The following is a 27,107-nucleotide window of genomic DNA, read 5'->3' on the forward strand; positions in this document are numbered from 1 at the left end:
TCCTGGGCCATCTTGCCTCTCCATCTCTGCCATAGGGTGACATGGCACAATGACTCTCACCAGATGCCAGTTCCTTGACCTTGGACTTTCCAATCTCCAGAACTATAAGGGAAAAAAATGCATTTTCTTTTTAAATCACTCAGTCTCTAAAATTCCATTATTGCAACACAAAACAGACTCAAGATGTGATGCTAAAGAACACATTGTGTGTTATCATGTTTACAATAAGCACTCAACACACAGTTCCCAATTCACAGGGGGGAAAGTCAGAAAAATTAGAAATGTTAAAGTGGAATAGCTCATCACAACAGAAATTCTTCCCCAAAACAGAAACTGAAAATGATTTTCTGAAGGGCTCATTTGTTAGGCAAGCAAGGAAAGCCATTTTCTTAGGATGAGTTAATTAAACCATATTTGATTACAGCAGTCAAAAAAAAATGAAACAAAAATAACTGTACTCACCTGCCTCCTAGAACACCAAATGGTTGGAGATTAGATTAGATTAGATTAGACTTGATTATGTTTCTTAAGAAATGTAACATAAAATCACAAGACAGAACGTCACTTATATATGAAACATACCACAGTAAATTTGATAACCAACGTTTGAATCATAAGAATGTTTATCCGTCTTATGTGCTATCCCATGCTGCGAAGTTAACATTAGAAATGAGATCCCATTTGCATATATGTTTGCATTAGACTTATTATCTAAGCTCAGACTAGAGTGTCAGTGTTTTTTAAACCTCCATGCAAGGACAATAAAGATTTCCATATTTCAAAACCAACTAAACTGTGAAGTTGAAGCACTTCAAGTGGAAGTGACCTCAAATCTAATGACATGCCATGCTAGAAAGAAACAGAAAAGAAGCTCATAGAATTTTTTAAGTATCTTTCAAGTAATAAATATTGCATTAGTCAGCTTTCCATCACAGTGACAAAAGAAGTGAGGTAAACAACTTATAAAAAGAAAAAACCAGAAGAAAAAGAAGTTATACTCCATTTGTGTATGATGTGTCGACATGCATTGTACTGTCATGTATAACTAATTGGAACAAATAAAAAAAAATATTTTGGCTCATGATTTCTGAGGTTTTGATGTCTGGTCACTTGGACCTGTTGCTTTGGGCCTGTGGCAGAACAGCACATCATGGCAGGAGCACTTGGCAGAGGGGAATGCTCACTTCATCACAGCTGGGAAATGAAAGAGAAAGAGACAAGAAGGAGCCAGGCCTCAAAATCCCCTTCAAGGGCACACCCCAGTGACCTAACAAGCTTCTACTAGGACCTACATCTTAAATGTTCCACTTCCTCCCAACAGAGCCACCAGCTAGCAGCCATGTCTTTAACACTTGGCAGCCAGGTCTTTAGGGGACATTTAAGGTGCAAACTACAGACAAAATAAACAATTAAAAAATCATATGTTTGCAAATTGGCATTAGCCTTTGACAGCACCTAACTATGTGAAGACATTTGCAAAGATGAAATATGTAAAATCTCACTACATATCAGCATGAACAGATGAACATTTGCAATTAATGGTAATAATGGAGAGTACTAGTGGGCTGGGTTTGTGGCTCAGTGGTAGAGCCCTTGCCTGGCATGTGTGAGGCCCTGGGTTCCATCCTCAGCACTACATAAGAATCAATAAATAAATATCAAGGCATGGTGCCTATCTACAACTAAAAATTTAAAATAATAATAATAATAATAATGGAGGATACCAACTTGGAAGCCCCAATTAAGCAAAATGTTTAGAACAACCCCCCCAAAAAAATTTCCAATCTTCTCATTAGTTGACCTGTGATACTAAAAAAAAAAAAGTGCTTGAGTCCACACTGACACCTCCCATTCCAGCCCAAGAGGCAGGCTGTGCCTCACTTTGCCCATTCCATAGTCCTGTCTTCTTTCTTTCATGGTAACTGGAGGTCCCCAAATCAACGCTCATTTTCTCAATTCTACACACACATATAAAGGTTTCAGAATTGCTACCCTCATATCACCTTCAAACACAACTTGTTTGCACTTCTTGTTCTTTTTTCCTAGACTGCAGCTTTCTAGTTAAATTACCATGCTCAAATGTTACAGGGATTCCCTTTTCCCTGTTTTTGCAGTGGTTATGTTATGTTGAGTTTCAGTTCATTTGTTTTTACTTGAATTTAGTTTTGGTTTTTTTTTCTCACCATTTTTGAATACTGTTGTAAAACATTAACATGCTTCCAAAACGTAACGCCACAGAAAAAAGGTGAGTTCAGGTGAGTGCTCTCCCTCTCCTCTTGCCCCTTCCACTTGTCTGCCCCAGTCCTGCAGGTCACTTTATGTTATTGTTGTCTAGTTTAACATTTTTTTTTGCAAAAGTAAGGACATATATGTTTTCAACAGAAATGTTTGCATTGAATGTCCTACTCTTTAATTTGCTTTAACAAACAATGTATCTTAGAGATCTGTCTCTGTTCTTACATGTGGATGGTCTGCATGTTTTTCCAACTGTTGTGTCATGTTCTTTAATACAGAAAATGAACTTCCTTATATTTACTTCATCATGCAACTCTGCAAGTTTTTCCATGATAAAATTGGAAAGGTGTCATGGCAGCTCTTCAGTTCCTCCTGGCTGTTAATAAGTTAAGAATTTTGTCAAAATAAAAAATCAGAGGGCTGGGGATGTGGCTCAAGCGGTAGTGCGCTCGCCTGGCATGCATGCGGCCCAGGTTTGATCCTCAGCACCATATACAGACAAAGATGTTGTGTCTGCCAAAAACTACAAAATAAATATTTTAAAAATTCTCTCTCTTTAGAAAAAAAAAAAAGTCAGAATAATGCATCATTGCTGAGGGGTTTGTCCTTCCAGCATCAACTATGGGGATCTTGAGGGCATGGAGAAACACTTCTGGAGATGGTTTCAGAGAACTGAGAACTGTGTCTGCTTTATTGCACAGGAAAAAAAAATTATATATATATATATATGTGTGTGTGTGTGTGTGTGTGTGTGTGTGTGTGTGTCAATTTACATATAACAGTCATGATAGGCCAGAGGTGATACACCACATATTTTACAGGATCCAGACACCAAGAGTCCAGAAACTGCCACGTAGGCCAGCCTTATACCAACAGGGGAATAACTTCTTGTGAAAGGAACAAGGAAATGGTGCTTGCCAGTGTTCTGACAGCACTCTGCTCCAAAACATAGCATTCTATATTAGGACTTCGCTGCTGCACAATGAGCAAGGTAAGCATTCCTCCATGAGGGTTCAAGATCAGGCCCTGCAACACATCATGACATGAATATATTTTTAAAAAGAATGTTCTTGCCAGGCATGGTAGCCCACTCCTGTAATCCCAGCAGCTGGGGAGGCTAAGGCAGGAGGATCCTGAGTTCAAAGCCAACCTCAGCAAAAGCAAGGCACTAAGCAACTCAATGAGAATTTGTCTCTAAATGAAATATGAAATAGGGCTGGGGATGTGCTCAGTTCAATCTGAGTTCAATCCCCTGTACCTCCCTGCAAAGAAAAAAAGAAAGAAATGGGAGGGAACTAACATGGAACTAGCCTAGGGAGGCGTGGAGCGCGACTGAAATCACTCTGAAAACCTCCTCTCAATTCCCACACCATTCCTCAGCTCCTCGATTCCTCCTGCCTGTTAATGAGTTCAGTCCAGTAATTTTTATGGACATAAGAAATAAAGACTGTTTTCAATGAAAAACGTTAAATTGGATTTCATGATTGCATTGGTAAAAAGAAATGGAGTCCAGGACACGGGGTGGAGGGGGTGTATACAAACCCTGGGGAAAAAACATTCATAGGATTTGTTTGAAATTCAAGGAATTTTTTTTTATTATTATTATTCAGTAGGAATTGGATTACTCTGAATCCACAAGGTATTTTGTTTGTAGAATTCACAGAACCACAGGGAAAGAGGGAAACAAACACGAGAAAATATGGCAAATAAGCGAGAAGAGGAATTGAACTTAGAGAAAGGGTGGGGACTTAGCCACCCCAGTAGAGGTGTGTGGCCAGGCTTAGAGACGACCTGGAGTGGGGGAGGCACCTGGGCCATGGAGACCGACTCTATCACAAGGAATGTGAGCCAGCAGGGCAGGAAGGGAAGGTGTCGTGGCAGAGTGGGCTCCCAGGAGCACACGGCCAGCAGGGTGAGCAGCAGAGGGCCACAGGAAGACGGCTGAAGTCCCTCACCTGATCATGGGAAGACATGGGGTCCTTTTCCTGAACCACTTCAGGGCAGTGACTAGGTCAGAGGCAAATCACAGGAGGGGAGAGAGAAGGGAAAGGAAGAAAGCAAAGATGGTCAGCTTGAAGAGCGTGGGGGAGCCAAAGGATAGAAAGCTGGTAACTAGAGATTAACCAGAGGGTGAGAGCCAATAAGGCCAAGGTATAGAAGTCTTCATGCATTTCCCTATTTGGTCCAAATTTACACATTTACTCTACCAGATGATATTTACTTTAAATACCAAATAGTCTCGAATCTTCCTTATATCCAGTTTCTTTCACTCATCCTTGTATTCTTATATCCTCTATTTCTGTCCTACCTTGTAAACACTCACACTCTGGAGGGAGATGATATCTTAGAGTGGTTTTGATTTGCATTTCTCTGATTGCTAGAGATGATGAACATTTTTTCATATATTTGTTGATTGATTGTATAACCTCTTCTGAGGAGTGTCTGTTCAGGTCCTTGGCCCATTTGTTGATTGGGTTATTTGTTTTTTTTGTTTGTTTGTTTGTTTTTTTTTTGGTGCTTAGACAAACAACATTAAGTGTTGGTGAGGATGTGGGGGAAAAGGTACACTCATACATTGCAAATTGGTGGGATTGCAAATTGGTGCAGCCAATATGGAAATCAGTATGGAGATTCCCTGGAAATTTGACCCAGCTATCCCTCTCCTTGGTTTATACCTAAAAGACTTTAAAACAGCCTTCTACAGAGGCACATCAATGTTTATAGCAGCACAATTCACAATAGCTAAACTGTGGAGCCAAACTAGATGCCTTTCAGTGGATGAATGGATAAAAAAGTGTGGCATGTATACACAATGGAATTTTACTCAGCAGTAAAAGAGAATAAAATCATGGCATTTGCAGGTAAATGGACGGAGTTGGAGAAGATAATGTTAAGTGAAGTTAGCTAATCCCCAAAAAACAAATACCGAATGTTTTCTCTGATATACGGAGGCTGACTCATATTGGGGTAGGGAGGGGGAGCATGGGAGAAATAGATGAATTCTAGATAGGGCAGAGGGGTGGGAGGGAAAGGGAGGGGACAGGGGATTAGCAAGGATGGTAGAATGTGATAGATACCATTATCCAAAATACATGTATGAAGACACGAATTGGTGTCAACATACTTTATATACAACCAGAGATATGGAAAATTGTGCTGTATACATGTAATAAGAATTGTAATGCATTCCACTGTCATGTATTTTTTAAAAAATCAATTTAAAAAAAGAAAACACACACACCCTCACGTGTACACACAAATGCTAAGGCATACACATGTACGCATGTGCACACACGGCCTGGACACACACATACACATGGGACTGCAGGCACACATATACACACATACAGAGACAACTGTGTGAATGAATCAGATCTCCCTGGGAAAAACAGTCACTTGGCCTGTCCCCAGATTCCAGACCACTGGGCATTGTGCCCAAGACTGCAAAAGAAAGAAAGGCACATGGCTTCAGAATAAAATTCTAGAAAAAAAAAAAAATGAACGATGCTTTACAAAGAGAAAAAACCAAAAAGCATTTCTAATTTTATTTCTTCCTAAGATGATAGCAGGGAATTGTGGAAGCTGTGGATTGGCAAACCTCATCCTTAGCCAGGGGAGGACAAGGTTCTGCACAGCCAGGCTCGGGGGCTGTGGGCCCTGAAGGGCTGCAGATCCCTCCGGGAGGCTGGTCTGTCTTCTTGGGGTTTACTTCTTGAGGAAAGCACAGGCATCCAGGAGCTCTGCGGGATACAACAGAGCAGGAGATTCAAAAACTGATGGTTTAAATCAATTCTTTAAGTCAATAACCCAAGGAGGGCACTGGAACGGTTTCCTCTGCCTTCTCCCACCCCCGTGAGTCAGTGCGGGCCTCTCCCACATTTTTCCCATCTCTTCTCTCAGCAACTGCAGTGTCCAGAGAACACAGGCATGTCTAGCCTTCACCAGCGAGGGCGTTCCCCTGCTCTGGCCTAAGGGACACTGCCACCCCTCCCTACTATCTCCAAGTGATCAGTTGTCACACTCTCAGGTTCACAAGGCGAGTAGTGGTCCTCTAAGTTCCAGAAAGTGAGCCATTAATGCAAATTTGTTTGCAACCACGTTCTTCTACCCACTCAATCATCCCTCTGCGAACACTTCCCGAGCTCCCACTTTGCATGAGTCACCATGCTGAGAACTGCCCCTGGGGTCAGCAGGGAGAGACAGCATCCCTCAAGGGCACACAGTCTCCATAATCCCCTGCTGACTGAAGCTGTAGTTATCAAAATGTGGTCCTCCTCAGCATCAAATGACCTGAAATGTGCCTCAGTCCTGGACAGGATTTCTCACCTTGACGCCATTGACCTTTGGAGCCTGGTGATAACTCTCTGTTGTGGGGAGCTGTCCTGTATATTCGTTAGTAGCATCCCTGGACTCTACCCATCTGATACCAGCAGCATCTTCTAAATTGTGGTAATCAAAAATGTCTCCAGGCATTGCTAAATGTTCCCTCACAGGCAAATTTGTTCTGAGTTGAGAACAAGCCTCTGCCTCCCTGGGTGAGGGACCAGGAATACAAATCTGGTTGATCACCGTGCACAGAGGTGTCAAGCTTGCTGGAACTTGAGAATCATCACTGGAAGACTTACAACACTCTGGAATATCTTCTAAATATTTTTAAAGGATTTAATTATGATCGGTACATTTCCCTGGTTAAGTTTCCCTATATTTGAATTTTTTTTTTTTTTTTTTTTTTGCTGGGGAGGGGTGCTGGGGATCAAACTCAGGGGCATTCAACTACTGAGCCACATCCCCAGCCCTATTTTGTATTTTAGTCAGAGAGAGGGTCTCACTGAGTTGCTTAGGGCCTCACCATTGCCCAGGTTGGCTTTCAACTTGCAATCCTCCTGCCTCAGCCACCGGAGCCATTGGGATTACCCGGCCCTACATTGGAATCTTTTGAGAATGTGCATTCTAAGATGCATTTTGACCCTAAAATCTTGACCTTTACCAGCGATGGTTTCTCAGTGATGCTCTCTAGGGTCCTCTTACCGGAGGTTGAGCATTGCTGCAGATTAGCAACGGCTGTGATATACTGCTGTCCCAGATACTTCTCACTTGTTGTTCTGCCATGGAGTTTAGCCAGACACTCAGTGTTGTCATTGAACAGAAGGTTTTTGGTATCAGACTTGAACAGGCAGAATTCTCCTGGGCACCTACTGCCTTTTCTTCCAAACTTAACCTGTGTCAAAAGGTCAGACAGTACGTGAGTAGCCAAGGGAAACAGGAGAATGTATGAACTGGGAGGCTGTTTCTTCCATTCTCACACCACTTCTGATCTCACCTCCTGCCACCTTTCCTCCCTTCTAAATTTCTGGCCTCTTTCCATAGACCTTCTTGCAGTTGACTAGGTGACAGCTGAGTATTTTTGAGGCCTGCCCTCCAAGAACTGATCACCTAGAAAATTCTAACATGTCAGCTTTCTCAGAGAATCAGTCTTTCCACCAACCAGGCAATTGCCCCAGGGCAGGATACTCAGCCTCCCTTAGCTGCACACAGCCTCTTCTCCATACCCAGGGTCATTGCCTTGGAAGCACCCCTGGAGTAATGATGTCATGATATAAAAATAGAAGTTCTAGTAGAGAATCTCAGATTTTCAGGAAATTTTAGGGTTTCCTTCAGATCACATTGACATTGATGGACCTACATCTATGGAAAAAGCTCTGAGTTTGTGGTCTCAGGGACCTTGTCCAGAACATTATTCAGTGGCCCAGCCTCGGGGAAACTGCCACAGTAACCACTCTCTGAGAGAAGAGGATGGTAATTGCCTCTTAGCCACGCAGGGAATGGGAGCCCAGGGGCACAGAGACTCGGGCAGAAGTCAAGTCCGTCCCAGGAAGCCCAGAGTCAGAAGCCTCTGTGGTTCTCCTTGAGACTCCCCATGGCTCAGAGCAAATGGTGCTCCCACCAGCGTCGAGTGGAGGGACCCAGAAGGCTTGTGCGGGCTGAGTCACCTGGCTCAGGGGTTGCCCAACCTAACAGGAGCCCACAAAGTTAAGAGCAAGCCAGGGGCCCCGGTGGTCCATACCTGTTGATCCAGCAGCACCTGTTCAAGGTGTGCTGCCTTATCTTTCCTAGATACCACAGCATGATTTGGGGCCACCGCCAGATGGCAACTCCGAGCCTCAGTCACAGGCTTCCGGGTGCCATCAAGGCACAGAAGTTCAAAGTCATCCAACTTCAGGTCCTTAGCCCATGCCTCCGTGTTCTTTCCTACCAAGACAAAAGAAGGTGGTATCAGTCACATCTGCCCTGCGTGGTCAAGGGGTCTTTCTGGGTGGATGTGACCCTCCCACTGACCTCTCAAAAATATATTCACTGGGGTTGTGGTGCTGTGAGGGAGAGAAAAGAAAGCTTTGTTCTGGGCAATGACTCAAACTTCAGACAACCAAACATTAGCATATAGTGGGACACTATTGAGCAATAAAAGGAAGCCAAGGTCACACACGGATGAGCCTCAAACACTAAGTGAAAGAAGACATCACAAAAGACCACAAGTCATGATTCCATTCGCATGAGTAGGCAGCTCCACAGAAGCAGAAAGTGGACAGTCACCTGTGCGGAAGGAGTGGGGAGGGGTGATGCTACTAGGGGTAGGTGGCTGTTCAAGGGGTTTTCAAGTGCTCTTTGCTTTGTTGGTGGCTGTACAGCTCTGTGGGCTGGAGACCACTGAATGGCACACTTGGAATGGGAGAAACTTATAGTCTGCAAATTGTATATCAATAAAGATATTAAAAGTTCTTTAAGTTTTTGTGTTTTTTTTTAAGAAAATGCTCCATCTATGCCATATTTTCCAGTGAATTCCAGAAAGGAAAAAAAAAAAAAAAAACAGGTTGAGGTTTTTTTTTTTAATCAAAAATGTCTGGGATCAGAAGTGCTTTGAACTTATTTTTAAATTTTGTCGTATTTGCTTATATAGAATGAGATATCTTGGGGAATAGGTTCCAAATCGAAGCACAAATTTCATTTATGTTTCATATACCTGTGATGCCCATGAACTGAAGATAATGTCATACGGTGTTTCCAGTGTTTCTAGCCTGAATTTTGACTGTGAACCTATCACATGAGGTCAGGCATGAAATTTTCCTCTGGGGGTGTCATGTCAGTGTTCAAAAATCTTTTGGAGCATTTCAGATTTTTTAATTAGGTGTCTCAACCTATAGCTCATTTATATTCAAGAGGAACATTTCCTTTCCTTTTCAAATGCTTTCAGTGTAACCAGAGAAAGGATAGGAATTTCTAGGATTTATCCAATATGTTTCCTCAGTTCCAATAAAAGATAGTACCAGAGGCCTTGAAATTAAATTTGACATCAATCTGGTCCCTGGAGACCACTTTGATTGACTGCCATAGATCCTAAATGCAATTTCCCATGTGTCTGTGGGCGCACATATGGGCTCACGTTCAGGCCCTGCTTGTCTGTCTCTCCTGCCCTCCCACCTTAAGGAAACACCTCACCGTCCTCTAGATCCCACTATTTGATATTGACATCCTTCTGGACCCACAGGTCTGCCTCTAATCCCTTTCCAGGAGACAAGAGGAGAGGCAGGAAGAGAGGGGAGAAGTGGCTGACTACAGGGCTCACTGAAGGAGGAAGGCAGAAGTGGAGGCTGTTCTTAGGGAACAATATAGCCAGCCATTGCTAAAGCTGAGGGGTGGGAGGCAGAGCAGGGCTGAAGAAGGGAGATGCTTTTGGAAGACAGCAAATAACTGAAGAAGCTTTTTTTTTTTTTTTTTTCCCAACTGGAGAGCAGAAGAGTGATTGCTCTACCATCGGCTGGTGAATTACCTTTCTCATCCACCTGTAATTTTTGTCCCCACTCTCTCCCAAGGAGCTTCCAGAACAAAGGCTCGCATGAGGCTGAATGAGGCCTCTACTTCCTTTTTTACTTTATTTTTTATTTATTTGTTTTTGGTAGCAGGGATTGAACCCAGGGGTGTTTAATCACTGAGCAACACCCCCAGATCTTTTGATATCTTAGAGACAGGGCCTTGCTAAGTTTCTGAGGCTGGCTTTGAACTTGTGATGCTCCTGCCTCAGCCTCTCAAACCACTGGGATTACAGGCATGCATCATTATGCCCAGATCTACTTCCTTTTTTTTAAAAGGGAAATATTATTTTCATATGTTCAGTTTTAAAAATCCATATCATCCACACTCATAGGTATGTGTGATCTGGTCCAGGCAGATGGTGAGTTTCTTCAGCTTAGACAAAGCCAGGGAGACCTTTGCTACTGAGTATGGTGTGTGTATATGTGTGTGTGTGTGTGTGTGTATGTGTGTGAATTCAGCTTCACAATCACTGTATCACCTACAGATGTGACCATGTTGCCAACTAAGGTCAAATTTTGGAATTCTTTCAGTCAATCTGGGAATTGCTAGAATGCCTCCTCACTGCAAAACCAGACACTGAGATGTGTTGTGATGCCAACGACTCTGTTTTGAAAGAGGAAGGGAAATATCTTCACCTACCATCAGTGTTCTGCAAGACAGTGACATCTTTCAAAAATGCAACATCTCCCGCCTTCTCAGCCAGGCACCTGAGAAGTTTCAAAAAAACAATACATTACAAGAGAAGAGAAACAGAATTTTTGTAAATATTTATACTATGCATGTCAAAAACGGAAACACGAAAGTAAACATGTAAAAGATGAAAATATTTCTGGGAGTTTATGCTTTAAGATGGCAGATAGAACACATCTGTGTTCTCTCCCTTCCTCTAAAAGTCCCAGTGAAATGACATTGATGAGATTTTGTTAAAACCCATTAAAAAAGAGAGAGAGAAAGAGAAGATAATATAATCCACTTCAGAAGTCAGACGGCAAATAGCTGAGCAGTTACTGACCTAACAGAACCAAGAAAGCTGTACCATAAGCTGGAAGGGGTTGAAACTCAGAAGAAAGCTAATGTGCACTGCAGAACCCCCGGGGCGGGGTGGGGGTGGGGGGCATGGCAGTTGGTGCTCTAGACATCACTGAAAGTGGCTGAGAAAGGAAGGCACCTCCACATCCCATGCACCTCCTCCTTCACCCTGGCAGAGGGGTAAAGGTTTGTCCACTGGGAGGCTGATCCTAAAGAGTACTATAGTCTAGAGAATCAAACACAGCTGAAGGCAGACATGGAACACTGAAAACAAAGAGTGAAATGAAAAATTTATATTCTAGAACATTAAGTCACAGCCCTTTTCCCCCACTCAGCTTGCAGAAGGCTGGTTGTCGGGGCTGTGATTTCCCCCAAGAAGCAGATAGTAAATTTCTTTGTTCTGGGGAATCTGATCAACTCAAGAACAATAACCATAGAATCTGATAATTGGTTGCTCACAATGAAATGACTCGAACCAGTAACCCGACAGGAAGACCCAGTGCTTGCCGAGATTGGTAACTGATAGGAGCTAACAGTCAGCACCAGAGCTTCCTTCTTTTTTTTTTTTTTTTCCTCAACTCTTAATATGGACAGTCAGAGGCCATCAAATATTTGAAGGAAAACCACAAGAAATGGAGATCAAAACAATTACACTCAAAGGATACAGAAACAATGTAGGAGAGATGATAAAGCTTTTTTTAACTATAATTAATATTATTAAAGATATGAAAGAAAGAAATTCATAAAACAAGAATAGGACGTTCTAAAAAAGAATAGTCAGAATACAAAAAGAGTTCTTAGAAGGTAAAAAAATAATCATCATCATAAAAATTCTTTTCAACCATATAAAACTAAAGTGAGCAGATATCCCAGAAACTGTAAGATAAAGAAAAGATAATAAAATAAATAATAAGGAAATCAGATGATAATCCAGAAAAATTAAAGTTTAAAGAGAAAATAGAAGGATGGAAATAGTCAAAGAAATAAGAATTTCCCCATACTAAATAACTTGAGTTTCCAGATGAAATGGTCAACCAAAAACCCAATCTAATAAATTGGGAATAGACTCACATAAAGAAATGTCATGCTGAAGTTTCAAACAACTTGCCATAAAAAGTAGCTCAAAACATTTTCAAGAAGAAAGTCATATACAAAGAACCAGTAATCAAAAATGATACCTCATTTCTCAACAGCAACTCTAGAAATAATGACAATGTACTAGTGGTTTTAAATTTTTAAATTTGTTATATTTTCCATTGTTTGTTCTTCCTGTGATACATTCCAGATAATTTATTTTTTTCATATCTTCCACCTTACTAACTTCCTTTTTAGCTATTTCCTGTTAAACTAATGGATCACATAGTTCATTTTTTTCTTTCATATTTATTTTTATATTTTTTTCCTTTTTAGAAGTTCTATTTATTCCTTTTAAAAAATACTTTTTTTCTGTTGAATTTTACATCAAGCAATTTTTTTCTCTTATGTGTTCAGTTAATATTATTATAGTAACTTTTTACCATGTACTGCTCATTGCCATTGAAAGAGAATTTTTAAGTAGATTTTGAGAATTAATCTGAGGATTCTGTCTTCCAGATAGGTTTCTAGAGAGACAATTAATCTGGAACCACTTTTATATATATATATTTCTGGACCATCCAAGGAGGCAAAAGTTTGAATTGCAAATCCATGCAAGAATTGGTCCATGGCTTAAATTTTTCAGGAAATTTCCAGGCAACTTAAAATCCACTGAGAGTGGACATGGAAGCTTCTTCTGGTTCTCTCACCTTAAGGGTGTAAGGTAATTTCTTAGGGTCAAGTTTACCAAAATAAGGATAGAAGTGGTTCCACTTCACTCTCTGAATTCCTATTCCCTCCCTAGATTTTAGTCTGATAATTCCTTATTATTTTGTCAGTTATCTAGTGCTTTTAAGAATTTGTGTGTCTGAATGTAGGTGTGTATGTGCTTAATCCAGCATTTTTGCTTGTTTTTAGGAGGCAAGTTTAATGAAAATATCCTAATGTTGCTATTTCTCAAATTCAGAAATCTTATCAAAATTCCTAGGGGGAAAAAAATGTCCAACCTAGATCTAGTTACCCAAACTATAAATCAATTCAAAAATAGAATAAAAATGTCAGACAGGCAAATACTCAAAAAAAATAGCAATTTCTATTCATCCTTAGTCAAGAAGCTGATGGGGGGTGTGCTCTGTTCCAATAAGACAAAGAAAGGTGATGATATAAAATCCAGGAAACAGGCCATCTAACAAGAAACAACACAGAGCGAAGTCCCAGATGATGGCCAAGAGGATTCCTAAGACCACGCATGTAAAGGTGGCCTAAAGAACACCCAATCAGATTGTGGCAGAGGGTAGAGGTCTGCAGGAGCAACATCTCCAAGTGTGGGATGAAAGCAAGACAGCACCCAGTGTGTGTACACTTTGTGCATGGGTAAGAGATTACATTACTGGCAGAGAATTTGAATTAGTGAATAAAGAAAGCTCAGAAAATTCAGCAAATAAGAAAGGGGACAGTATGAACTCCAAAGTAAATTAAAACTTTGCCCAATAAGGGAAATATAGTCTTATCATATCTCATATTTAATATGATAATAATGTTTGGTTAGTCATAATAATATAATGAATATGACACAATCGTATTGGATGCTAATGGAGGTGAAGATGTGGAGTGGAAGAGGGATAGGGAGCCATGTGAGAGACTAGAAATAAAGAGCCAGCAGTAATAGGGTGTTTGTTATAAATGCAAAGGTGAATAGGACCTCTGGTTCCAGCTTCCAATTATTTTGTTAAAAAATTCCCCCTGCAGCCTAGATTATAAATAGAATTTGAATAAAAAACAAAGCAGTAAACATAGAAATGCTAAAATGCAGACAATTCCAATGGAATAAGACTTTGCTACAGGTCCAGAAAAAGAAAAAAGGATCATATGATTCTGACGCAGTCTCATCAGACATGTGTCTATTCAATATTTTCTGAGTGGAATCCCATTACAACTTTTCCATTTGCAAAACCTTAGATCCTTAAAGATATTTTTGTACATTCCAAAAACATTTTTGTTTGTTTGATTTTTACAAATCGGAGTATTGCAATCCTTACAGCAAAAGCTACCGCATTCACATTAAAAGCTCAAAGGCTAGCATTTGACCAATCTTTCTTAGACGCATGATGCCATCTGGTGGTGAAATATACTCCAGGAGAACGGAGAAAGGGGCCAGGGAAAAGAGCCTTTTTACACCCTTCCAATAGCACCACTGTGAAACAATAAAACTATAACGTGGGCTGTGGATAGTTGTTATGACAACTCTAGGTTTACAACTTGTGAATTCTGAGAAGCTTATGTGTTGGTTGATTTTTCCCTTCACTACACTGCAATACTTTTTTTTTTTTTTTTTTTTTTTTTTTGTCATTTCTAAGGCCAGAGTCACTAGAGATCTCAGAGAGGGCATGGGAAAGAGAATTCTCCCCCGCAACGTTGAATTGTAGGAAGCACTTGAAGACCACATACTCAACCCATTTAATTTTTTGAGAATGAGGATACTGAGGTCTGCTGCAGTTGACTTTGGCTCAGAGCACAGGGAGGAGCATAGCAGAGCTGAGGTCAGACAACCCTGGTCCAGCCTCCACTCTGGGTGTGATGGAGGGAACCCTCACTAGTACTGCCCATTTGATGCCCACAGGATGGCTCCTGGCTCTGCTGTGTCAGGCCACACCTGGACCCTTAGAACTGCAGTGACAATGTGTTGCAGGATGAGAGACCAGACCCTTCCTGGTGGAGCTCAGTCACAGACTCACCTGAAAGCCCCAGTGTAGCCATAGTATCTCTCCTTATTGTTTGGCACACACTTATGCTCACCCTTCTCATCACCAATACACAGAGCACACAGATTGGATGTTGGATCAGACCCAGGGGCACAGCTTTGACTGAAGAATTCACCTGAACAAAAGAAACAAGGAAAGTCAGTTCTTCCAACCTGAATCAACACAGCCTTTACCTAACAGGTGATACAGCTTGGTTTTAGTTCAGCACATGGTCCAGGACAGAAAGAACACATTCACAGTCACAATAGGTGACATATTACCACCAACCAAGGACCCACCAGAAATCAGAAAATCTTTAGACTATAGGACTGATAAGAAACCTGATTGAGGCTGGGGAAGAAAGTCATGACCACAGAGGGTCCCAGCATCACAGCCTTGAGCTGAGGACTCAGCTGATGACCATGATGGTGCCATAGCAGAACCTACTGACTGCCTACTCCAGAATCTGATTTTTCCTTTTAGTCAACAATGGAAATCCTGCTTTTCTTCTGGGCATTGGACCCTTTGATATAAAGATTAGAATTATCAGGTGCCCTGTGGTTGGTATGCTCATGTGGCAAGGTACTAGCCAGTGACACTTGAGCTGGCTTGTTGGGTGTCAGCTCCTTGGAAACATCATAAGAAGGCAGTGGCACGTGCTTTTGTCCCTTTTCCTTCCCTTTCTTTATCCTGAACCTGGACTGTAGAAACAGAGACTGGACCTCCAGTTGTGATATGGGTCATGAAGTGACCTTGAGCATGGAAACCACATATGGCAGAGTAGCCAGATGTTTGAAACCAGGTTGCTGACCCTGTGTGTCATTGCACTAGCTTTGGACAATCCACCTCTGGACTTCACTTATATGAGAGACATAAATTTCTGTCTTGTTTAGGTGTCTGCTATTTGAAGGGGAGATTCTGTTCCTTAAAGCTGAACCTAATGTGAATTAACCCATGATGTGATTTAACCCAAGGAATGAGGAAATAAAGGTGACAAGCCCTGCTCTAGTAAGCACGTGTCACCCATTATCAGATTCCTGCAGCCCCTTTCACTGGAATAGCCACACTATGTGTCAGCCTCAGGAAAAGCTAGGAGCTTCCCACCACATCCTAGGGAAGCTCCTAGCTTCCTACAGCACAGGGGCCAACCTGGGGGGTTGGCACAAGGAGCCACAGCATGCACTTCTGGGAAGGGGCAGAGGCACATGAAGCTGCCCCCATCAGAACCGAAAACCCAGTGATAACACAGCCAGGACCCTGCTCCTCTAGGAGACGCCTACACAAGAGGTGAGCCATGGGGACAATGGGCCACCCACCTCTACATCACTGTGCCCACAGCAGACAGGGCATGGATTATGCCAACCAAAGTGAGTGTGGGATGTGGGAGGCAGCGAAAACCCCAGAAGCAGGTTGAGCCAGGCTCTGGAGGTCTTATTTAGGTTCCTTTGCAGGATGGAGTAAGAATTCAGTTCTGTTTAAAAGGAGAAACCCCCTTTTTTGGAGGCAGACAATTGCCTTCCCCCAAGATGGGAAGCCAGGGCCTGTGAGGAATTTAGGTTTGGGTCTCCAAGAGGTACAAAAAAAAACAAAACAAAAAAAAAACAATTGTACTTCTCATGATCTATGTACATTCTTATGGTGCAGAGAAAAAAAAAATGATACTCCAGTCTTTTACCTTAGTGAGGTAGATGGCACCAGGAAAGAGGTGTGTGGGAAACCTCCCTGAGCCTCCATGAGCCGCAGTCTGGCTGGGCACAAAATAACCGAGCCACCACAAAGCCTTGTAGATTCAAACAGCAACTCTTTATTCCTCGAACTCTCACCCGCACTCTACACGCACGTTCTGGGAAAATACACTCCCTTCACCGGGTTCTGTGTACCAATTCTCTCAGAACCCCCACGAGAACTCAAGGGAACTCAAGGAGCGGGCGCCCGAGGCAACAGGATACGCCCCCCCTATTCCCAGCAGGATCCACCCTAAACCCGGAGCCACCCTAATCCAGCAGGATCCACCCTAAACCTGGAGCCACCCTAATCCCTGAGCAAGGTCACCTTTCAACCAAAAATGCCATGTCATTCCTACTTGGCTATGGCTCTCAGCATTCATGACTCCAGGAGGTGGCCACAGGGAGAACTCAATTATACCAAAAGAGACCTGTGGGCCACAGTCTGTGAGTCCCCTACTCTGCTCCCTTCCCTGAGGTTTCACAGCACCAGCCCTTCAAGATGACCCTCCCAGGACACCCTCAGGTCACCTTACCAAATTTACAGGAGCCTGTCTGGTTGAAGAGCAGCCCCATGGGAATGTTCCAGCCTGCGGTCCTGCCCACCGCGGTGTGGCAGGACTTCCTGCCTTTCAGAGAGTTCCAGGTGATGTCAGTGTCTGATTTCCTGACCGCCGCCACGGCGAGATACCCTTGCACAACAGACAACAGAAGAGCACATCTTAACCTCCAGGAGGCCTGGAGGGTCTGCAACCCAGGCCAACACAGGTCACGAGGCATCGCTGGGTAATGATTCACCCAAATAACTAGCATTGTTAGGTAGCCCAAAATAAGCTGAAGACACTGCCTTATTGCAGGGGGAAGACTGATCTGGGCTCCGAAATGAAGTAGTCAAAAAAAAAAAGCTGGGCGTGGTGACGCACACCTATAATCCCAGCGGCTCAGGAAGCTGAGGCAGGAGAGTCGCAAATTCAAAGCCAGCCTCAGCAAAAGCAAGGCACTGAACAACTCAGTGGGACCCTGTCTCTAAATAAAATATAAATTAGGATTGGGGAGATGACTCAGTGGTCAAGGGGCCTGAATTCAACCCCTAGTACCACCACCCCCCAAAAAAAATCTGATCCTGTAAGTGATTACAGGGGACTGTCCTCAACCAGCCACAACATGTCCCTGAGTTACAAACCTTCACATGTGGATCAATAAAGCAATAAGCCTTAGACTGCAAGAATAGCCCCAACAGTGCATAAATCACAACCCGATATACGCATCACATGGGAACAGGGACTGCCACCAGATTAACTGGTTTATAGATGCAGGAGAGCATGTCTCCAAAGAGCTCCCTGTGCTGAGTTAAAACCAGCCCTGCACAGTGAGGGAGTTCACAAGGGCATCATCCTTCTCTGTTAGAGTGCACCTGACCTGACGAGGACAAGAGTTGAGGCTTCTAAAGCTGAGCAAGCACCAGCTCTAGTAGGCAGGTAGGGCTGGTGCACAGAGCACTGGGTGTGGCACAAGAGACTCTGGTTCAGAGCCAGAATCTGCCATGGTACACCCTCCAGCCGTGGAGAGAGGTGTCCCAATTAAATGGGTTGTTTGAACTGAACAAGCAAAGGAAAGACTGTGTGTCCTGTTAATTCTCTGGACACTGGGGATTCTTTGGGCCACTACTTCCTTATTGATGAGAAGGGGGAGTAATACTGCGTCTTCCACATGATCAGGTACCATAAGGGACTATATGAAAGTTCTCCACCAGACTAAAGGGCAATCTAAACATTAATTATAATCATTCCTCTATGAATTGTTTGTATCTCTAAATAATGGTTTCTATGGCCATGTCTCTGTGAATTTTATCAAGATCCTCCCTCCTCCGGCAACAAGGACCTACTCTTGACCCTGAAAGTGACTGATTCCAACTCACCTTCTGGTTGTCTGTTCACACAATCAGAGTCCTTGTTTTCTTGGGATTCTGAAAGAATGAGGATGAATAACACATCATTTAGACACTCAGATATACTGAGAAGTCACAAACTTTTAAATCCCCGTGACAGGCACTGTGGCACATGCCTGTAATCCCAGTGGCTTGGGAGGCTGAGTCAGGAGGATCACAAGTTCAAAGCCAGCCTCAGCAAAAGCAAGGTGCTAAGCAACTCAGTGAGACCCTGTCTCTAAATAAAATACAAAATAGGGCTGGGGTGGGGCTCAGGGGTTGAGTGTCCCTAAATTCAATCCTGGTACCCAAAAAAATAATCCCCATAATACAGAATCAAATTAAAAAAAAAAAAAAAAAAAGATACTGTCCCAGTATTTCCATGCAGCAGAAATGAATATTTGCTTCCACAAAAGACACAGATGCTGATGTTGATAGAGACCAGTCTCAATGGCCACCAACTGGAAATTTCTTAAATGCCATCCACGGTGACATGGTTAAATAATTCCAGGTAGAGTCACACAGTAGAATACTATGCAACAGTGAGAACAAAAGAAAATCTATAACTACACACTTACATGGATAAATATCACAAACACTGAGCAGGAGAACTCAGATATGAAACACTCTCTGTGCAACTATAGGAAGCTCTGATTGATGCTGTTTTAATTCAGGAGAATGACTACCTAGAAGGGGTAAGGGGGCTGGAGGCAGCAGGACACAACAGGCTTCTGCAACTTTCTGTGTCTTCACAGGGGCGCCCGTGAGGCAGGGCCGGGGAGGGGACGGTTTGTGAAATGTCATTGAGTTGTATGCTTCTATGCACTTTCCTGTCTGTGCACAATACTTTATTTAAAAAAAAAAAAATTAATTAAGAAGAAGAAACCAGGAGCTGGGGTTGTGGCTCAGTGGCAGAGCACCCATCTAGCACATGTGAGGCCCTGGGTTCAATTAATTAATTGAAACAAAATAAAGGTATTGTATCCAACTACAACTTTAAAAAAATAAAAAAGAAGAAGAAGAAGAGGAAACCAGTATGGACCTTGTCAATTCACAGTGCAATGAGCTTCTTGGGTAACGTGGCCCCTTTTGCTTATTCTTTCTCTGATTCTCCTTTTGAATGTAGCTGTCCATCTTGACTTCTCTGGACCCAGTGAGTAGAGTCACTCCACCCCACTCCCACCCCACAGCCAAGAAGGGACGCTAACTCCACTTACGGTGGTTCTCTGCCAGGACAGGCACCAAACCACACTTGCCAGCAGTGTAGATAAATCCTCCGTCCAGACTCATGGCATCAGCTTCTCCCTTCTGCAGAGGCAAAGCAGATAAGCAGCAGTGAGCCTGTTTCCCTTGTTGCTGTCTTCAGCCCTGAGAGAGGCCTTAGGCCAGATATTCCAGTGAAACGGGTTGTTTGAACTGAACCAAAGGAGGCATCATGGGCACTGTTCTCTACCAGCCCCACATGCTTTGTGCCGGTAATTCAGTTAGGAAAAAAAAAAACAGGACACGTTGCACTAACCCTCTGTCCTCTGAGCAAAACACTTCCTGTATCCAAGTACTCCAGGGACACCATCCTGAACTAGCCTCACTCATGGGGATAAAGATGGGAACAGTGGGGCCCCTCTGGTCCCAGCTCATTAATACTACACTCAAAGTGCTACACACAACCAGGTGTGTGCCTGTTATGTGTGGTGCACGCCTGTAACCCCAGCATCTCAGGAGGCTGAGGCAGGAAGATCGCAAGTTCAAGGCCCGCCTCAGCAACTAGCAAGACAGGGCCCCAAAATAAAAAGGGCTGGGAATGTTGCTCAGTGGTTAAGCACCCCAGGTCCAGTTCCTAGTACCAAAAAGAAAGAAAAAAAGTGCAACACAGAAAAAAGGTGCCGAATAAAAGAACAGAAATCACTGGGGCTGGGGCTGGGGCTGAGGCTCATGTGAGGGCCTAGTACATGTGAGGCACTGGGCTTGATCCTCAGCACCACATAAAAATAAAAAAATAAATAGATAGATAGGTAAATGTATTGTGTCCATCTACAACTAAAAGAATATTTTTTTTAAAAAAATCATTTTAAAAAATTTTTTAAAATTAACTTGGATGAGCCCATGCTCTTAACACAGGAACAGATTCATCAGGATTATAAAGTTCTCTCTTTGACCCAGTAATAATATTTTATAACTATATCACAATGATTGGAGATGTGAGATGAAGCTTTCTATTCAAGAATTCTCATCATAGCATTATTGATAATAGCAAAGGGACCAAAAGGAGTAGGGTCATGACAAAAATGAGCTGGGATAAAAGATATTCTGAAACACTGTTTAGAAAATGTTTCCAAAGAGTAAGTGTTCGAGTGGGAAAACACCCATGTTTAGTGAAGACCCTCAAAAACTACATAACTGCTTCAATCCAGGATCACCATGTATGTGTACTTAAAGTTCATAGAAATCCTGGATGGAGAATTATCAAAACTTCCATCTTTGCTATCTGTGTATGAGGCCACGGTTGGTTTGGGGGTTGTTGTTTTTGTTTGTGTGTTTGTGAGTGTGTAGGTTTTTACATCACACCTTTCCATACTTTCCAAATTACCCACAATAATCCAAAATTGTTCTTACAATGAGAAAGGTGGAACCCCCACAATAACTGCTTTTTTAAACCTACAACCATGCCCCTTAGCACCACAGGTGTGGCCCCAAGGGCTCTCCCTGGCATCCCTTCCTTGAAGTGCCCTGTAGTGGCCTCTTGGGCATCAACTTTACCGTAAGCAGATGCCCATGGCCTTGGTGCTCTCAGGAGCACCCTGTGACACAGGCCACCTACCAAGATCAGGGAGATGCAGTCCTCTGTGGTGGGAGCCGAGGCGCAGGTCACTGTGCTGCCACTCACATCACTCCACGTGGTGCACTTGCGCTGCTCCTCCGTGCCCACCGCACACCACACTACCTGCCGCTGCCGGGCTGCCGTATCTGCCTCCCCTGTCGAGAGGTGTGACAGCCTGTGAGCAGAGCTCCCAGCCTGCCAGGGACACCCGAGCACCACCTCCATCCCAACTCTGCCCTCCGCAGAGCAGGGTTCCTGCTCAGAGGTGGGAGCCGCCTCCTCCTGGGGATGTGTGAGGCCCACACAGTTGCTCTTGCTCTACCCCTCACCTCCCCAACCCCTGCTTCAGGCCCCAAGGAGCTCACTGTGTTTCTCATTTCCACGCCCTGGGAGAGCTTCCCTGGCTTCTAATCCATCCATCAATCTAGTGTAATGATATGCCTAATGTCTCCGCCCCTCCTCTCCAAAAGTTCCATGACACAGAAGCCAGTGTCCATCCCTAAAGATGACCCAGGGGACCTCCAGTCCCTGACCTCCCCCCAAGGACCAGAGTCCCATCAGGAACTACATGCAGTACAGTCTCCCAGGTTTCCCAGGTTCCCACCCCTAACCCCCATAGAGGAAGAGCCACAGCTGGCTTCTCCCATAGCAGTGTCCCCAGCCAAGTTCAGAGTGTGGCATAAGCGGGTGTCCCACCAGGCCTCTGGAGCCATCCCTCAGGGGCCCTGGCTCTCTTGGTTCATATTCCTATTTCTCACTTAATAGAAGGCTGAATGGTTTTCCTATCGGGGCTGGGGATCTTGATAGACACAGGGGCACATGAAAGCGTTCATCCAGCAGCCAGGACATTCTTTAGAAGACACACCTCAAAATTGCCCTGACTTGGTCGGCAGAAGACACCCACGCCTGCATCAGAACTGCCAAGATGAAGACCTCAGAGTGGCTGAGAGAGGAAGAGCTGGGCCACTCCACCCCTGAGGCCACAGCCACAGGTCACAGCCCACACCAGCCACCCTCAGGGCCCAGCCCAGGGCTCACTCACTTTCCCTCAGGTTCTTTATGGCAGTGAAGTAACCGTAGCCCAGGTACAGCCCAGCATCTATTTTCGGGGGGACCCTCAAGAACCCCAGGGCAGTGTCCTTGAACAGTAGATCCTTTTGCCCTTTGGGGGAGCCAAAGAGTTGGAATTCTGGAGATTTGTTTTTTCCAAACTTTTCCTAATTAAGGAAAAAGAGAATTACAGTATCAGCAATAAGTAAAGAGGAGACAACAACTCTAGGTTGACAATAAGTATCGGGAACTTCGGGAATGGGGAGGAAGAGATTCTGAGAGTGGGGACCTCAGCTGACACCCTCCTGCAGAGGGACAAGCTATCCCAGAGACACAAGAGCAGCCTCAGCTTTTTCTCTGCAGAGTTACTAGGTCCTGGGAATAGGCATTGCCCTCTCCTGCCTCCATTGGGGCCCGAGATGCTGTTGGTTGGACATGCTAGAGGACGTTTTGTAGTCTCCTCTGTCCAAGGCAGAGGCTGGGCGAGTGGTCCCATAAGTCAGTGAACTGCGATGGGCACTGATGGGCTTCGCAAGTAGCAGGTGAGGGAAGGAAGCTTCCTCCCCACTCCCAAACCCAAGCAGGTGGGGAGGATGTGGGTGGGCCTACCTGGGCCTGGTGGAGGAACTCCCAGATGAGGTCCTCCTTGCCGTCCACGCTTCGGGCCACAACAGCATGAGAAGGAACTCGGGCCAGGTGGCACTCCTTGTACTGGTCCACTGGCTTCCGGGTGTTGTCTGGACAGAGCAGCTCATACTTGTCCCTTTCTGCCTCGTCTGGCAAGTCCTCTGGTGGGGGAAGGGGAGAAATGGGAAGCAGCCCGGGTGAGCCAATTCTTCACCACCATGGGCCCTTGTCCCCATAGAAGGGAAGAGATAGAATTGTTCCAAAGATAAGTCAGAAAGGTAAAGATAGCCCCCAGAGAGCCCAAAGGCCAGGGGAGGCGCAATCCTCCTCCTTGATCATCCTGGCTGCCCTGCAGTTGGTCACAGCTGCTGCCGGGCCAGAACAGATCCCAGCTGTGCTGGGCAGTTGGGCCTCAAGAGGGTCCTCTCAGAGACAAGCCCGGGGAAGCTGTCTTACCAGCATCATTGGAAAGAGTAAAAATGACCAAAAAAAAAACACTTTAGGCAGAAAATACAGTTGACTCACTATGCACACTGGGGGCATTCACAGGAGGGGAAAGAATGCTCTTAGGAGTTCAGCCAGATTTGGGAGCTGTTCATCTATATCCTATGAAAGCTGCTTCAGAATATACAGCGACAGAAACCTGCCCAAGTCATTTAACGTGAAAGGAAGGAAGGAAGGATTACAGACCTAGTTTATGAATATAAATGTAAAAATCCCAAAGAACACATTAGCTAACTCAATCTAACAGGTTTTTTTAATCAGTGTTAATAGGTCAGTATTAAGATTGATCAATTGATTCTGTGGACAATAGTAGCCAACATCAACAAACAAAACCAAAGTCACTCACCCCAGTAACTGATTAAAGGACAGACATAAGGTCATCTCAATTTTAACAGATGCAAAAAAAGTATATGTGGGCTCAACATCTACTTGTGATTTGTTTGAAGTTCAGGAGATTGGTAATTTAAAGAGGTTAGTAAAGTTCTTGAATTTGGCAAATGCTTTTAATCAAAATACATACAGCAAAATTATATTTAAAAAAAAGAAAATTGCTGGGCACTGTTGTGCACACCTATAATCTCAGGGACTCAGGAGGCTAAGGCAAGAGGATCACAAGTTTAAGGCCAGGCTCAGCAATTTAGTGAGACTATAAGCAATTTAGCAAGACCCTATCACTAAATTAAGTATAACATGGGCTAGGCCTGTGGCTCAGTAATTTAGCATACTTAGGAGGAAGAGGAGGAGGTGGAAGAGGAGGAGAAGAAGAAGAAAATTTAGGGCAAGAGAGTTCAGAAGGAAAACAAGTTACAATATCAATGCATAAAAATCAAGTGTTATTAGCAATAACCCAACAGAAAATAACATGAAACATTATATTACCAACTGGTAATTAGACTAAAAATTGTATGACACAGTGAGAAAAAATTTACACTCTATCAAAGGATAGAAAAAGAGATGTGGGGGGATTTGACATCATCATAGATCAGACACCTCAGCATTATAGATAAGTCCATTTTTCATGGATCAAATTAAATTCTATATAACCCCAAACAAAACAAAGTATAATTTTTAAAGAAATTCATAAATATCTCAAAAATTTTAACTAGGAAAATTTGAAAAAGAGAGTAAGGTTATTGGGGCAGGGGAGTCCCTTTTTCTACCAGGTAGTGAGACCTTCTGCAAGTCAGGGAAATAGGAACATATGAACACACCAATAAAATGAAATAGCTCAGAAACAGATCCAGGTGGATGTACACAAAATTAATGTAGAATTGGCTCCTCACGCCAGTAAGGAAAAGTTGGAAATTTTTTTATAGTTGTTGCTATAGGGGAAATCATCTTATTCATAAAGAGGGAAAAGCTAAGCTAAATTCATGCCAAATTTCCTAGGAGGTATACATGTAGACAAACATGTGCATGGGGTGGGGGAATCTTTAATCTTATTATGGTAAATTTTTGTGATTTTTTAGGGTGAAGGTGGCATCTTTAGAAGGCCCTAAAACTACAGATCAACAAGGCAAAACTGGGATTTGAGCCCGTCAATATGAAAGACTTCCATTCCACAGAGGGCGCTATGGACAGAGGTTTTTTTGTTTTTTTTTAATGTATTTTTTTTTAATTGTAGATGGACACGACAACTTTAATTTATTTACTTGTTTGTTTGTGTTTCTTTTTTTTTTTTATGTAGTGCTGAGAATCGAACCTAGTACCTCACATGTGCGAGACAAGCACTCTACTGCTGAGCCATAATCCCAGCCCAATATGGACAGATTTTTGAGAAAAGATCTTCCTAAAGTCTAAAACCAACAGTGGTTTGATAACTAAATAGAAAGCCTCCTATATGTGAATTGAAATCATGAAGAAAGAAGGCATGAAACTCAACAGCAAATATCAAAGTTTACAAAGTAAGAAAGGAAGCTCAAATTACCAGCAAATATGTTGAGACAATCAACTCACTGGATGTCAGAGAAGTTCAAATGAAACCAACAACGAGATTGCTTTACAACCTTCATTTGAACAACAAATATATATGTATGGGGGGAAAAAACTGTTGTGGGGAAATGAGAATATGTGCAGAGGATTGATGAGAACACAAATCCTGGGAGATCCTGAAAGTCCACCCAGGTGGGCCAGGGTGAATTGTGATGGGCTGTCTCTAGTGGTCCTGGGGAATGAAGTGGCCTGTCCCTGGTAGTCCTCAGTAGAGTGATCAGCCTGTATATACCCAGCAATTATGCTTTATTGTGTAAGAGGTCATACATGTAGCTGTGTGTGCCAAAGAAGAGACACACTCCCTGTCTGTCCTTCGCTAGGGTGACAGAGAGGTAAAAATCTAGTGGGTGTGCTCCAGGGCACATTCCTTAACTGTTAGAACCACATACATGATAAAACATGGATACATCTCTAAACCCAAATGCTGAGTAGGAAACCTCAGGGGCAGCTTGATTTCTAACACTCAGTAACTCATGTTACGTCAAGTATGAACTTGAACCCAGAGACACAAACCAGCACCGTCTATTTTGCAAAACCAGGTTCATCCTGGAGGACACATGTCAAACACTTTGGCGTGGGCTTCTGGCAGGGAAAGAGAAAGAGGGGGGCATGGGAGATTGAAAGAACACTGATGGTTTAAAATATGGAAGAGCATAAAATAAGAGCTGTGCCCATAGGGGAACTTGATACAGTGCGCCACGAATTAAGGAATCTAATTAGCTGAACAGTCAGAATTATGAAATAAGATAAAAGGGGGAGGAGCCCTGGCTCTTACCAAACACCGTGCTCTCTTTGGCAAAAGCCACATCTCCGGCCCCATCTCTCAGACACCTGTGAAATGAGAAAGCACCAGAGGGTGAGTCCGGGGGTGCCCTTCCCTGCCACCCTTTCCTCCCTGTGGAACGGTGGCCCTGGCCTTGGCTTCTGAGGACCTCTGCTTCAAAGGGAACAGGGCTCTGGGGCCCCCTCCAGGTAGTTTCTCAAAAAGGGCTCCAGTGCCAACCAGAGTCCCCTACCTTCTCTGAAGGCTGAAAGGGTGTAACTTCCTTTTTCTATGTAAAAGGGTTTCGAAGCTTCTACCCTCGAGGGTAAAAGCTTGGTGACCCTGGCCATGTGTCTCTTTCTCTCAGGACTGAGTGTGCAAACATGTCCTGGCCAGTGGGGAGCCAGGGAATTGCTTTCTGCAGATACTCCTGAGCCCCAGAAGATGACTGGGGAAGGGGCAGCTCAGCCCTGGCAGGGGCACAGGGGAGGCAGACACAGGTCAGGCAGAGCTCACGCCCTTCCACACTGGGGAGAGGCTGGGCAGGGCAGAATGGCATCAGCCTGGATACAGTGGCCATCCTGCCCAGCTGGGAGCCTGAGAGTGGACATCTCACAGTAAGACTCTACCATGGTTAGGGGAGGGGTCAGCAGCCAGCAGGAGAACCCAGGTCAACAGAAGAGCTTGTCAGCTTTGGGCTGCTCTGGAAAGATGGGAGGGCCACAGCTGAGGCAAATTCCTATCAGGCTGGTGT

At 43.7% G+C, this 27,107-nt stretch overlaps 1 protein-coding gene across 1 annotated transcript in view; it reads right to left on the minus strand.

The window, feature by feature from the left end:
- Positions 1-5,755: 5,755 nt before the first annotated feature.
- The window catches only part of Ltf (lactotransferrin), a 28,783-nt gene continuing 7,431 nt past the window's right edge, over positions 5,756-27,107 (minus strand). Inside the window, exons 6-17 of the mRNA XM_027932252.2 lie at positions 26,366-26,421; positions 23,077-23,255; positions 22,460-22,634; positions 21,418-21,572; positions 19,817-19,907; positions 18,591-18,638; positions 17,209-17,364; positions 14,943-15,084; positions 10,744-10,811; positions 8,300-8,484; positions 7,264-7,453; positions 5,756-5,975 (exon numbers count right to left, since the gene is read on the minus strand). Of these exons, the coding sequence (XP_027788053.1) occupies positions 5,941-5,975; positions 7,264-7,453; positions 8,300-8,484; positions 10,744-10,811; positions 14,943-15,084; positions 17,209-17,364; positions 18,591-18,638; positions 19,817-19,907; positions 21,418-21,572; positions 22,460-22,634; positions 23,077-23,255; positions 26,366-26,421 (1,480 nt within the window). The 3' untranslated portion in view covers positions 5,756-5,940. The remainder of the gene's footprint in view (positions 5,976-7,263; positions 7,454-8,299; positions 8,485-10,743; positions 10,812-14,942; positions 15,085-17,208; positions 17,365-18,590; positions 18,639-19,816; positions 19,908-21,417; positions 21,573-22,459; positions 22,635-23,076; positions 23,256-26,365; positions 26,422-27,107) is intronic.

This window comes from Marmota flaviventris, chromosome 1, assembly GCF_047511675.1.
Source record: "Marmota flaviventris isolate mMarFla1 chromosome 1, mMarFla1.hap1, whole genome shotgun sequence".
Lineage (NCBI taxonomy): Eukaryota > Metazoa > Chordata > Mammalia > Rodentia > Sciuridae > Marmota > Marmota flaviventris.